The 15,004-nt window shown below is 41.9% G+C and overlaps 1 protein-coding gene across 1 annotated transcript; it reads right to left on the reverse strand.

Annotated features, from left to right (window-relative positions):
* Positions 1 to 3,506: 3,506 nt before the first annotated feature.
* On the reverse strand, positions 3,507 to 14,752 carry LOC134461910 (tripartite motif-containing protein 5-like). The gene is made up of 12 exons (XM_063214750.1): positions 14,194 to 14,752; positions 13,628 to 13,723; positions 12,832 to 13,062; positions 12,401 to 12,423; positions 12,170 to 12,288; positions 11,001 to 11,539; positions 7,910 to 8,296; positions 6,047 to 6,142; positions 5,738 to 5,968; positions 5,313 to 5,335; positions 5,083 to 5,201; positions 3,507 to 4,375 (listed from the first exon to the last, which is right to left on the reverse strand). The coding sequence occupies exons 1-12, from the start codon at positions 14,578 to 14,580 to the stop codon at positions 3,834 to 3,836; spliced, it is 2,793 nt and encodes a 930-aa protein (XP_063070820.1). The 5' UTR covers positions 14,581 to 14,752; the 3' UTR covers positions 3,507 to 3,833.
* Positions 14,753 to 15,004: the final 252 nt, after the last annotated feature.

Consider the following 15,004-nt stretch of genomic DNA (forward strand, 5'->3'; position numbering starts at 1 on the left):
CAAATACAGTTATTATTATTATCATTATCATTATTATTACTGTTGCAGATTATCTTCCATCAGCCACAAACTGAATTCAAGTGAAGGTCCACTGGACTACACCTGTCTCGCAGTTGTTACTGCAGCAGACAGGGAAGCCGACACTAGGGGACAAACAAGTCTGTTTCCCCAGGGCCCAGGGAAAAAGATTATCCAAAATGACATTGTATGCATATCCTTTCAGATGACTTTGGCCTCGGCCGGGCCAAAACAGTCAGCGGCCTGGGCAGTAGGTGTGATCTCTGTCTGTGAATTCTCTGAGCACTTAAACAAACTTGAAGCCCTCAGCCTCCATATCCCAGCATGCCCCTGTGTTAAAGCCCTTCACATCCCAATCGTCTTTCCCTGAATTAAAGAATTCCACATACTGGTACCAATGTTTCAAACATTACAGCACTGAGGAAAAATACTATCATAATAGTTTATCCCATCCCATCTACTGTATTTAACAAAAGTCATCAAATATGAAACAAAATAAATATGTAGGCTACTTCTTATATTTTCCAGAGGATAAACATTGAAGCCCCAAACCTCCTCATTTTAGCAGTGTGTCTCCCAAGCTCCTTACCCCCACATCCAGGAGGCTGTTCCAATGTTCGCACTTTCCGCCCTTCCCGCACTGTGTTTGGTTACGCAGGGCGGTTCCATTTATAATTGCGGCGGTAAACTCACCCTCAAACGGCCCTCAAACCGGCCGTTTTTGAAGTGTTGAGTTATGTACACTTTTCGCACTCAAAGACCGCCATGTTTGTCACATAGTTTCGTCTCTGGTTGAGTGTCAGATTGGACAAACTGCCGAATCTCTGTGATGACAGCATAGTTTTGATTCCAAAGACAATAGCCATGTGTGTAAGAAAAAGGGATAACTTACAAAAATTGTCAACATAAGGAACAGTGTCTTCCGTGATGAATTGTATATTGGCGATTCGTAAACTCTGATGACATGCGACAACCGTCATTTCCGTGAAGTGTATCAGACAGAACGTGAATTGGACCTGCACTTCACCCTCAAATGTAGCCATTAAGTTGAGGGTGGAAAGTGTACTGTATCACAGTACACAGTGCACAGTGTGGAAAATGGAACACGCTCCAGGAGTTAAAGCCCCCATAGCCCAACTTCCACATCAGCTTCCTGAGTTGAAGCTCTCCACATCCCAGCAGGGTGTCTGTGCGTTATATCCCTCTATATAGGGCCAGGGTTCAGTGGTTCACTCTGGGTGAACTTCTATGCAAGAAGCACTGTGTCCCTGAGTTGAATCTCTCCACATCCCAGTTTCCTGAGTTGAAACTCTCCACATCCCAGCTTCCTGAGTTGAAGCTCTCCACATCCCAGCACTGTTCCTGAGTTGAAGCTCTCCACATCCCAGCTTCCTGAGTTGAAGCTCTCCACATCCCAGCAGTGTGTCTCTGCGTTATATCCCTCTATATAGGGCCAGGGTTCAGTGATTCACTCTGGGTGACCAGACAGATGCTGACCTTTACAGTATGTGAACTCCATATTCTCTCATCCAGGATGCTCAGAAAGGCATCACCTTTAAATGGAAATGAACTCTACAGAGAAAGGCATCACCTTAAAATGGAAATGAACTCTACAGAAAGGCATCACCTTGAAATGGAAATGAACTCTACAGAGAAAGGCATCACCTTCACATGGAAATGAATGAACTCTACAGAGCAAACACATTTACCAGGAGTAACTTTATTATGCATTTACAGTATTATCTCATAACAAATATGTCATAATTGAAGTCCACAATGCCAGGTCCATAAAGGCTCTTTCTAAAAAAGGAATATTGAAAAACCAACAAACTAACAAATAAAATATGCCAATGCATGGAGAATTGAGTTGATCTCCCCCAGACCAGGACACCAGTCTTTACAATACCAAGACTGTCATAATCACAGAGTACATCTATGAAATAATCAGTCATTATACTTTAGAAGGCCTTTAGCATTCATATCAGCCCATACATTACATTTGTTAACATTACGAAGAAGAAACATAAGAAAACACAATCAGATATCTGTCCACCAATTCATGTATGTAAAATGAGTACTGTACATTGGATGCACTGTAACCAATCCATTACAATGTTATCTAAACCCATGTTTGATGCCATTCTTAATGACACAACAGTGACAACACACAAATACAAAGACATGAAGAGTATCCTCATAGCCTCCACTCCTCCCTGTAGGCCCACTGTGCTGCTGTGTAGTATACACAGTAAAAAAAAATCCTGTGATGTCACAGTAACTTACTGGCTACTAATTGCATTCATTTCACAGTAGTTTACTGTGGCCATCCTCACAGTTTACTGTGATCTTCTCACAGTTTACTGTGATCTTCTCACAGTAGTTTACTGTGGCCACACCACAGTAAGTTACTGTCACCCTACCCACACTACCATGATCCCGCCCCTCCATTCATCACCACAAAAGAGGTAGCTACCATGTTATTTTGGCACCTCCCATTCCCCACCACGACCGAGGCAACTGTGGCATGGAACCACTCCATCACACTGCTCTCTTGAATTAATAATCGGAACTGTCCATGAGCACACAGAAACTGAAGTACCTGCACTATGTGCAATATTGATATCATTTAATATTTGAAGTCTCCTGAATGACCGTACATTTACCCAGTGTGCATAGAATACTCTTGTTGAGCATGATTAGACAAAGCTGAAATTTCTTAAGTAAGCAACACAGCAAAAAGGATACCTGCTACCATAATGCTCACTACCAACTAAATAGCTAGCCAGCCAACAAACCAGTCCACCAGCCAACCAAAAGAGTCAGTTGTCAGCTAGCCAGCCAAAGAGCCGGCTAACCAACTAACACTCAGTTAGTCAGCCAACTAACCAACAAACAAGTCAGTAGCATGGCTAGCCAGCTAACAAACCAGTCAGCCACTCAACCAAAAGAGTCAGTTAGCCAGCCAAACAGCCGGCCAACAAACAGTCAGTTGGTCGGTCAGTTAGCTCACTAACCAACAAGCCGGACAGAGAGCCAGCGAACCAGCACTGTGCTGTGCCATTTAGGCAAGCAACTCAAGCATTGTGACATATAGAGGTTTATATAGAGGTGGAAGTTAACCATGTGACCAGAGTAATCAGGCATGTGACAGCTGCAGGTAGTAATTCAATTAACTTGTGACAGTCCTATGTACGCAAGTGAGTTCAGGTACTAATTGACAGATTGATTGGGCACTACCATTGTTCCTGGTTGATGGTAGGCAATGTCAATCAAGTCATGCAGCATTTGACTTTCAATTGTGCAATGGCACTTCACAAGATAGCCTAATTTTGTTTACTAGGTGGCAATATTCTGATTTAAAATTGGATGCTGGAGTTTGGGCGTGCACATCCAAGACAAAGGCATTAGCAGGTGCCAACTTAAAAAAGTGTTTGTGTAGCAAGTGTTTGTGTAGTGGGTGGTAGTCATAGTCATAGTCATGGTGACAGTATTAGCAGTTATTTCATTGAGTGTTCAGTGTGTTCCTGCTGCAGGATCTGCACTGTGTCTGATGTCTAACTGAGCTGCTCCACCATCACTGCAGGCTGCACTGGCACAATCTTCAGATAACACATGCAGGTATAAATGCATGGAAACATTCTCCCACTGAAAGAGTGTGTGCAGGTGTGTCATTACACACCACACAACATGATAGCATGACAGTGTTCACGCATCAATTATCAGTATTATCAATTATTATCAATTATTATCAATTGGCATTATTCTATTGAGTGTTCAGTGTGTTCCTGCTGCAAGATCTGCACTGTGTCTGATGTCTAACTGAGCTGCTCCACCATCACTGCAGGCTTCACTGGCACAATCTTCAAAGAACCAGAACAGGCATAAAAACATGGAAACATTCTCTCAGTGAAAGTGTGTGTGAAAGTGTGTAGGTGTGTGTTATTATCAGGGTTAGTGAATGTCAGCTTCCCTCTGTCCCAGTCCAGCTGCACTCTGATCCTCTGGGGCTCCTGCTCCACTGTGAGGGGAATTACGCCTGATCTGCCTGGATGGGCAGCTCCATATTCACCATCCCAATATCTAATGCACCAGAATCCTGACCAGAGGGAACCCCCTCCACTCCTACTGGCACTCTCTGTCAGCAGCCCCAGACACCACTCATCACTGTTATCAACCTCCACATCCCAGCAGTGAGTCCCAGAGTTAAAGCCCTCAGAGCCCAGCGCACACATGGTGTAATCAAATCTCTCTGGATTATCAGGAAGCTGCTGTCTCTGATGGCTGTATGTCACACTGGTCAGGTCTTCAGACAGGATGAGTTGTGGGAATGCAGTGTTGGGATCCAGAATCACAGGAGCTGCAGATGAATAAAGGAGGAAACATGAATGATGTGTGTGGCTTGAATAAAACAGACGACAGTTAATAAAATGATGATGAAGGTGAAAGTGTATATGATTATAAGTTATATGAAAGTTATATAATAATACTGTAAGGAGTTGTAGTATACTATACTAAACTATAGGAGTGATGATGATTGATGATGATGATTGATGATGATGATGATGATGATGATGATGATGATGATTGATGATGATGATTGATGATGATGATGATGTTTCAGATGACAGACATTATGATCATGTTTGTGTGTGTGTGTGTGTGTGTGTGTGTGTGTGTGTGTGTGTGTGTGTGTGTGTGTGTGTGTGTGTGTGTGTGTGTGTGTGTGTGTGTGTGTGTGTGTGTGTGGTAGTGACATGGTGTTGATGATGAAGGTCATAAAGGTATGTGTGCACGTGTGTGCATGTGTGCATATGTGGGTCAGACAAATTGAGCCTCATTACATTAAGGCAAATATTAGCTACTGTTTTACTGGTGATAGCTTATAAGTATGTGTGTGTGTGTGTGTGTGTGTGTGTGTGTGTGTGTGTGTGTGTGTGTGTGTGTGTGTGTGTGTGTGTGTGTGTGTGTGTGTGTGTGTGTGTGTGTGTGTGTGTGTGTGTGTGTTTGCGTGTGTGCGTGACTCCATGGCATTTTTGTGACAATTTGTAATATACAGTAACTCACAATATTGAACCAAGGCCTTCATCTTCTCCCAGACTCTGAACTTCAGGTTGCCCAGGTGCTTTGCCACATTGATCAGAGCTCCTGGAAGCTTCTCTGGATCCTGCAGTGTACACTGGACTCTGGAATAACATTCAGGAGTCAGTGGATGTGGATATACAGTATATTCATAAGCACAGAGGAAAAAGAAACTATGCAAGATAGAACAGTATATTCAATAAAAGGATACTCACCTTTTCACAGTGGCATTGTAGTTCTGCAGAAACAACAGAGAAATGTTGAGTACAGGTGAAACGTAATAAACTTTTGATCTTTTTATTAATTAGTCGCCAATGTGCAAAAAATGTTCTAAGTGTTCTAATGACAGTATGAGTATACCCATGACCCTTTGAATGTGACTTGTATTCATCAAAACAACCACATGTACACAGATCATTTCATTTCATTTCATTTTAAGAATGTGAAGCTATCCAGTCGTGGTCTGCACTCTGTTCACAGTGGAAACACTTGCATTGTTGGTCATTGTAAAAGTGAAATAATAAAAAGATTGATAATATTTGAAATTGGAATGATAATCTCACTTAATATGCGCAGGCTGTAGAACCGTCGCATTAAACTTAACTTAAACCAAATAAAATAATTACAAAATGTTTCTTACCTGCAGGAATGTGAAATCATCAGTTTTCATCTTCTCTTCTATGGCTCTGATTGTGTCCGAGAGAGATGAGATGTCTCTGCTCATCTTCTCAATCTTCTCCTTCATCATCTGACTCTTCTGCTCCTCTTCCTTCCTCAGTGCAGCTATCCTGGCTGCCTCTTCATCTCGTAGAAACTGATGAAGCTTTTTAAACTCCTGCTTGATCTGCTTCTCTGTCTGTTGTGTCTGGACCTGTAATCACACACATCTCTCGTTTAAAGTTATCCTTTATGAAAATGGTAGTGGTGTGTTTGATATGAGCCATGTTACCTTTATGTGTTGTGCAGTTTTATCACAGGTGAGTTTGACAATAGTAAATCTCTTCAGTTTGTCCTGAAACGGTTTCAGAGTGGTCTTCAGTGTCTCCTGCAATGACAGTGAATGGACATCATGGGAGAAAACCCAATGACACTAGTCTTACACACAGGGACACCGTGAGCAGTTGAACTGCGAGTTGAGTTGAGTAACATTTAGCAAAATACTTAGAAATAGTATAGAAAACAGGGGGAAATATAGACAAGTAATATACAGTGTTTAAAGGTGCACTGGTGCCCAGAGTAGGTATTGCAAACTATGCTGACTATTGCCAAATTGGATCTTTTCATGAATATTTACTCAGTAATAAACTAATAGTTTGTAGTATGACCAAAGTTCATTAAGTTCTGAAGCTTAAAATGTCAATTTCTGGAAAATCAAAATGGCAGAAATGGAGAATATCCCCCTTTTTATGTATAGACAGTGCAATTTTCCCAGTCATAATCAATACTTAGAATTTAAAGGTGGTGGTAAGTATTCATTAGAACGGTAACATTTGTGAATGGGAAGCATGGATTTTGGAAATAAACTAAAACTATTAAACAGTACACCTTTAAATAAAAATGCTGAAACATTTCTATTAGCCTATTAGTCAAAATTGTACAGAAACCAACAAACTCGTGTTGCAGGGATAGAAGAACCACCACAGACATCATATATGAAGACTAGATACGTCATCGCGTATTTCAAGCACGTCCGCACAGGTCGGCCATATTAGAGCAGCCTAAACTCTCCACAGACCCTCCGTTACAGCTGAAGTAAAGTGAAGAGTTGAAACGTTGGGATACTTAAAAATGTATTCTGTTGCTTCGCTGAAATATTGACACGTGTTTATAAATGGTAGGGCTCCTTAAAACTTAAGTGTAGACTGGGGTAAAACGCCCAGGAGAGTAATAGGCCTATGCTTCCCACTTAACCTATTTGTCCAAACATTTAGATAGACCTAGACCTACAGCTAATACACATTTTAATCATTGCTGTGCATTACGTTAACGGCATGGATATATTCATTGCATCAAATTATAGACGACAGAGATGACGTACTGGAAGAGAGATGTAGCCTACAGCGCAACAAGTTAATTCTATCTGGATGGCTTTAGCGTCACGACTCATTTTGAACACAAGGTGGAGCTGTCGAGACCAAAGTAGAATGTACTAAAGTGAACGTTTATTTGTTATTTTACTGAAAATATAAAAGATTACTTTGTGCATTTGTTTATGGGGTCCATTTAATTACCTGAATAAGCCTACTGAATTATATTATACATGATTTTAGACCTATGAACATTATAATATAATGTAATATAATATAATAATAATGTGGATATGCATCACTATGCAGTATCAACATATACTTTCGTTTGGAATTTGTTATACTGTGTAAAAAACCAACCCTTTCGAAAATCGAAATAAATTTGAGGGAATTATGGCCATCTGAAGAGTATACAACACCAAAAACTCACTGCAACTGGTTGAGCCAGCAGGCTGCTCTAACATGGGCGCCATGCGCGGACGTTCGGCTTGCATGACGGGAACGCGGACGACGCAGTCTTTATATGATGTCTGTGAGAGGCACAGCCGTGTTTGCTCCACCTACTGGTTGAACATGAACATGACCTCTATCTTCAGGGTGTCAGAACTAATGATGAGTTCAGTACAGGTTCATGGTAGTATTTCCTGCTTGGCCTTATGCCTGTCGCACCTCCTCCGCCGACCTTCACTTATTGCAACGACATTTATGGTGCAAAAAAGAACAACATGCTCTGAAAAGAGCACTTAAAAGTAGAGGAGTACACATTTTCTCTTCAGATATCTTACCTTGCGCTCCTGTGCTGCCTCATCAATGGGACTGAAGTTGTGTTTTTTGTGGAGTTTCGAGGCTTGACACACTAAACACGCAAGCTGCTTGTCATCCTCACAGTAGAGCTTCAGTTCTGACTGATGCAGACTGCAGAGTGGTTTCTTCTGACTTTTCTCCTTTGAAAAACTCTCACACAGGTTCTTCAGATGAAGGTTACACGGTGGCTCAACTTTTGAAGATCTTCTTCTGCAGACCGGACATTCCCTTGATCCTTTAGTTTCCCAGAATGTCTTCAGGCAGCCTTTACAGATGCTGTGACTACATGTCAGGAATACAGGATCCTTGAAGATTTCACGGCACACAGGGCAGGACAAATCCTCTTCTGAGAAGGAACTTGAAGCCATTTTGTTGAAAAGTTTACCGCGTCAGTTGTGAGTGTTGTTTCCTGTTCACCGCTGTAATGTCCAATGTTTGGACCTGAACCTTGCACCCTGTAAAACTCCCAGAGCAGACGTGTCTGTACTGTCTATACTCTATAGGCTACAAAAAAAGCTTCCTACTGGAGACATTGGTAATGGACTAGGTCCGAAAAGTCTGCAGCTCCAGCTATTTTCCGATGACTTTGTAATTTGTCGGCCACAATACACATTTTGAACTTGTGTTCGCCTCATCTTTTTTGACTGTCTTAACTCCCAGACCAGACGTGTCTGTACTGTCTATACAGGCTAAAAAAAACTATCGAAGACAAAACGTTACACTTGATCAAAATAGTTATTAACAGAATTCCAAACGGCAGCATAAACATACTGTACGTGTTTCGTTCATTCACTCACATATTAGCAGGAACGACTGTAGCCTATGGGACGAGGTCTGATGAAGGTAAATGATTTGTGATTGGTTGGCAGGCAGCCACATGCACATGACAAGGAGTGTTTTATGACAGTAAGACTGGTCTTTGTGAGCCAGAGCAGGTTTATGGAAGACACTAAGATCTGTGGAGGGGGAGGTGGGTAAATGTATCAGTAGCAAGCAGATTCAAACACAGTAACCCAGACATTACCATGAAGTGAAGCAGAGGCGTTTCCCCACCCAGAATGCATTGCATTAGGAGCCTCTTGGCTACCAAAGACTAATAACACCAAAGACAGGGGTGCTGACAGCTTTGGCTGGGCCCAGGACAAAGTCATCTGGGAAGGCCCCCCCACCCAATAACTTCAATGTAATGAGGACCCAATTATGGGCCCCCAATCTCCCTGGTCCCGGGACAACTGACCCCATTGTCCCCCTTGTCGGCTTCCCTGACCAAAGAGAGAAAGACTTATTGGTAATAGTAGTTGCCACGTCACAAACTAACAACCTAAGTGGTGTCACTCCACCAAGTTGCCTTCCCATTCAAATTCTCTCACATCTAATGTAAATGTTGGCAGTAGCAGGATAATAATAATAATAATAATAACAATAGTAGTAGTAATAATAATACAATATCTGTTTTGTGCTTTTCATGGTGCTCGTTTTACAGAAGTTTACACACACACACACACACACACACACACACACACACACACACACACACACACACACACACACACACACACACACACACACACACACACACACACACACACACACGCACACACACCGATGGCTGCACTTCTCAATGTCCGCAAAGGGTTTTATAATGCCCCCTGTGGGGTTGAGAAACACTATGCTATTGCATTCTGCTTTATTGCATATTTATTGCATTCTGCTTTCTAGACGCCTTTCCAATCAAGTTCATTATAATCCTCCTCCATGCTCCATGCAGGCAGTGTCCTGGCTATCCTGTTTTTACACTAAACAACACTATTGTGCTACGTAATGCAGTATACCGTAACATAGTGTTTCTCAACGGGGGCTCTACAGCCCCCCAGGAGGCATTAGGGAGCCCTCTGGGGGCATTGAGAAGGATACAGCTGAGAGGGGGCAGTACTTATGATGAGGTCAAGGGGACGTTGGGAGGCTAATGATGAGGTCCAGGGGGCATTTAAAAAGATTTAGAAGCACTGCAATACCCTATCTTGGCCTACAAGGGAAACATTTTGAGTCTCAATTTTATACATTAATGCATTCTCCCTTCATAAGAATTAAAATCTTGGCCTTGAGAACAGAGAAATATATTTTGACTGTGAGAACAGCCATAACCCCTCACCCCACTTTAAAGGTTCTCTCATGCGCACAGTACTTTTCCATTCCAGGGTGCTGAGAAAGGCAGTCAGCTGCACACAGTTAAGAGTGTATGTTAGGAGTGCTCTATGATGGAGAGATGGTACACAGGCAGCTACTCTCAATTTTCTCTATTCCCCCAGCCAAGATGGTTTTCTTTTTACAGAAACAGGCTTGTGAGAAATTTGGGACCCACATATGTGTTTGTCACCGTGAATCAAGAATCAAATGCAAAAAAGGGGTATTCTCAACACAGGCAACATATTTCCATGATATGAGTTTAATTTGCACAAAAACACAGCCTACATGCATGGGGGCCGCTAGGGGGGGGGGGGGAGTGGTACAGATTCTAAGTGCCCAAGCACTGACAGGGGCTCTTAAGGCGGCCCGAGCACTGATAGGGGCCCTTAAGGGGGCCCAAAATCCGAATCTTTCATGGGGCCCAGCATTTCTGGCAGCACCCCTGCCTACATGCGAACAGAGAATGATGCTTTCCTCCCCCAACCAGGACACCAATCTGCAAAACACTAAGGACGCCATTTATCGCTCATCAAAACATATTAGCCATACTTAAAAAGCCATACTTAAAAAGGAAAGATAAAATAAGACAATCGGATACCTAATTTATGAATAAAAACGTTTCATTACTAATTCTTCTAAATCCCGTATTTAATATTATACTAGTAAATTAAAGAACACAATTACAACCTACTAAAAATTAAATGCTTATTTTATACCCCCCACCTTGTATATGGTATGTACATTAATTACACCAAACGACATGAAAGTAAGGCAGTATTATCAATTATGTAGCCTATCATTATTATCAATTATTATCCATTGGCAGTGATCAGTTGGGTGCTCAGTGTGTTCCTGCAGCAAGATCTGCACTGTGTCTGATGTCTAACTGAGCTGCTCCACCATCACTGCAGGCTTCACTGGCACAATCTTCAGAGAACAAATATAGGCACGAAAACATGGAAACATCTTCTCGGTGAAAGTGTGTGTGAAAGTGTGTAGGTGTGTGTTATTATCAGGGTTAGTGAATGTCAGCTTTCCTCTGTCCCAGTCCAGCTGCACTCTGATCCTCTGGGGCTCCTGCTCCACTGTGAGGGGAATGGAGCCTGATATGCCTGGATGGTCAGCTCCATATCTACCACCCCAATATCTAATGCACCAGAATCCTGACAGGAGGGAATCCTCTCCACTCCTATTGGCACTCTCTGTCTTCAGCCCCAGATACCAGTTAACACTGTCATCAACCTCCACATCCCAGCAGTGAGTCCCAGAGTTAAAGCCCTCAGAGCCCAGCACACAGGCATAGTAATCAAATCTCTCTGGGTTGTCAGGAAGCTGCTGTGTCTGACTGCTGTATGTCAGACTGGTCAGGTCCTCAGACAGGATGAGATGTGGGTTTGCAGTGTTGGGATCCAGAATCACAGGAGCTGCAGATGAATAAAGGAGGAAACATGAATGATGTGTGTGGCTTGAATAAAACAGATGACAGTTAATAAAATGATGATGAAGGTGAAAGTGAGTGCTTTTATTTGATAATAAGGTAAGGAGGACTAGGAGTAGTTGGAGTGATTGTGAAATGATGATGACATAATGATGATGATGATGATGATGATGATGATGATGATGATGATGATGATGATGATACAAATGACATACATGAAGCTTTGTGTGTGTGTGTGTGTGTGTGTGTGTGTGTGTGTGTGTGTGTGTGTGTGTGTGTGTGTGTGTGTGTGTGTGTGTGTGTGTGTGTGTGTGTGTGTGTGTGTGTGTGTGTGGTAGTGACATGGTGTTGATGATGAAGGTCATAAAAGCATAAAATGATGTGTGTGCGCGTGTGTGCTATATGGGTCAGACAAATTGAGCCTAATTACATTAAGGCAAATATGATCTACTGTTTTATTGATGATAGCCTATAAGTACATGTAGGTGTCCGCGCGAGCAAGAGAGCGAGAGAGAGTGTGTGTGTGTGTGTGTGTCTGTGTGTGTGTGTGTGTGTGTGTGTGTGTGTGTGACTCCATGGCATTTTTTGTGACGATATGTAATATACAGTGACTCACAATATTTCACCAAGTCCTTCATCTTCTCCCAGACTCTGAACTTCAGGTTGCCCAGGTGCTTTGCCACATTGATCAGAGCTCCTGAAAGCCTCTCTGGATCCTGCAGTGTGCACTGGGCTCTGGAATATTTAGCATTCAGGAGTCAGTGGATGTGGATATACAGTAGATTCATAAGCAGAGAGGAACAAGAAACTATGCAAGATAGAACAGTATCAATAAAGGGATACTCACCTTTTCACAATGGCATTGTAGTTCTGCAGAAACAACAGAGAAAGTTGCAGTTCAGGTGAAACGTAATAAACTTTAGCTGTTTTGATGTTTTATTAATTAGTCGCCAATGTGCAAAAAATGTTCTAACTAAGTGTTCTAAGAAGGTGTGAGTACACCCTTGACCCTTTGAAAACAACCACATCATCATCATCACATCATCAGATCATTCATTTCATTTTAAGAATGTGAAGCTATCCAGCCGTGGTCTGCACTCTGTTCACAGTGGAAACACTTGCATTGTTGGTCATTGTAAAAGTGAAATAAAATAAAGATTGATAATAATTGAAATTGAAATGATGATCGCACTAAATATGTGCAGGCTATACCACCGCATTAAACATTAATTTAACCAAACAACCAAACCAAACAAAAAAAAACAAAATGTTTCTTACCTGCAGGAATGTGACATCATCAGTTTTCATCTCTTCCTCTATGGCCTGGATTGTGTCTGAAAGAGAGGAGATGTCTCTGCTCATGTCCTCAATCTTCTCCTTCATCATCTGAGTCTTCTGCTCCTCTTCCTCCCTCAGTGCAGCTATCCTGGCTGCCTCTTCATCTCGTAGAAACTGGTGAAGCTTCTCAAACTCCTGCTTGATCTGCTTCTCTGTCTGTTGAATCTGGACCTGCAATATGACACACATCTCTTGTTTTAAGTTTTTATACTTCCTTTTTTCTTAGTGTCTTTTTTGGAACTCTCTTGTATCAACAAAAACACTCCAAAAATAAATCCACGAGTCCACTTCTTGATTTTAACTGTTTACTTGAAAACTTAACGCAACATTACAAAAACATGAAATATATCCACTAAATGATTCTTTTAAAGTCCAACGGCAAGCCTGAGACCGAGCCTTGGCGAGGTCAAAAAACGATTGCGCTCCAATCTCCTACTGACCACGCTCCCCTGGCATGAAGAGAGACAAGTCACCCCCAATGGTGGGCCCCCAATTGTCACAACAAAAGTCCTATCCCTCTCACACAATATCAATGAACTGTACATATGTAAATAGCAATTTTAAATAATTTTAAATCCTTTTGAATCATGAAATAACAAACGATATTTATCTTACTTATGAATTTGCATCTTTTTAAATAAAAAATATTCTAACTAAAATAAACTGCATTTAGGCTCCCACAGTTTTCCTTGATTAAAAAAAATGATTGTGTTCCATTTGACACAAGCCATGTTACCTTTATGTGTTCTGCAGTCTTATCACAGGAGAGTTTGACATAATTAAATCTCTTCAGTTTGTCCTGTAAGGGCTTCAGAGTGGTCTTCAGTGTCTCCTGGAATTACACAATTAATCTAACCTGACTCTCGCGCAGATGGTGTAACGAAGATGCACGAAGCACTAGGGGTCTCGCGAGAGCCAGGCTACAATTAATCAATGTCATACATACGGGGAGAGAATCACATGGGCCACTCTGAACAGCTGAACCGTGAGGCGAGCTGAAGACATTAAGCAAAATATTTAGAAATAGTATATAGAATAGGGGGAAAATGTAGTGATATATTTAAATGAAGACACTGACACACGAATATCAGGTGGACAAAATTATGCGGAAACCAACAAACTGTGTGTAGGGAGAGAGGAGGCACGGTCGTGTTTGCACTAATGATATGGCTCCACCTCCTGGTTGAACATGAACATGACTATCTTCAGAGTGGCTGCTATTGACACCTATTGTGCAACACAGATCAACAGACCAATAAGCATTTAAGAGTGGAGTGTTACAACTTTCTCATCAGATATTACCTTAGCCTCCTGTGCTGCTTCACAAATGGGACTGAAGTTGTGGTTTTTGTGGAGTTTCGCATCTCGACACACCACACACACAAGCTGCTTGTCATTTTCACAGTAAAGCTTGAGTTTCGAAAGATGTAAACTGCAGAGTAGTCCTTTCTGTCTGCCGTCTTTTACAAAACTCTCACACAGGTTCTTCAGAACAAGGTTACACGGTGGCTCATGTTTTGAAGATCTTCTTCTGCAGACCGGACATTCCCTTGATCCTTTAGTTTCCCAGAATGTCTTCAGGCAGCCTTTACAGATGCTGTGACTACATGTCAGAAGAACGGGATCCTTGAAGATTTCATAGCACACAGGACAGGACAAATCCTCCTCTGAGAAGGAACTTGAAGCCATTTTGTTGAAAAGTTTACCGCTTCAGTTGTTGTATCTTTCCTGTTCACCGCTGTCGACATTACAGGGCCTGAACCTGAACCTTGAACCCCATAATTTTCATATGAGCATTGAATGTCTGTACTGTCTATCTCCAGCTATCAAACACCTCTAAAATACACGTGGTCAAAATAGAATTCTAAATGGTAGGCTAAACAGCAAAGTGTCGCTTTGATTCACTCACATATCCGTCAGGTAGGGTTTTTTACAGGACAAGGTCTGATGAATCTAAATGGTTTCTGATTGGTTGGGATTGGTGAAATGCAGTCACATACACATGGCAAGGAGTGGTTTATGACAACAAGACAAGAGGTCACTGTGAGACGAAACATGTTTATGGTAGACTCAAAGATCGATTTAGGAGGAGGTGGGTAAAGATCAGATAGCA

This window comes from Engraulis encrasicolus, chromosome 13, assembly GCF_034702125.1.
Source record: "Engraulis encrasicolus isolate BLACKSEA-1 chromosome 13, IST_EnEncr_1.0, whole genome shotgun sequence".
In the NCBI taxonomy this organism is placed as follows: Eukaryota; Metazoa; Chordata; class Actinopteri; order Clupeiformes; family Engraulidae; genus Engraulis; species Engraulis encrasicolus.

Bases quoted from the DNA above. Each gene is read 5' to 3' on its own strand.
- LOC134461910 (XM_063214750.1), bottom strand. From the start codon at position 14,580: ATGGCTTCAAGTTCCTTCTCAGAGGAGGATTTGTCCTGTCCTGTGTGC. The intron at 13,724-14,193 runs GTAATATCTGAT...GTGTAATTCCAG, and splicing joins AAGCAGCACAGGAGGCTAAG to GAGACACTGAAGACCACTCT. The intron at 5,336-5,737 runs GTAAGAAACATT...TTGTTTCTGCAG, and splicing joins ATGATTTCACATTCCTGCAG to AACTACAATGCCACTGTGAA.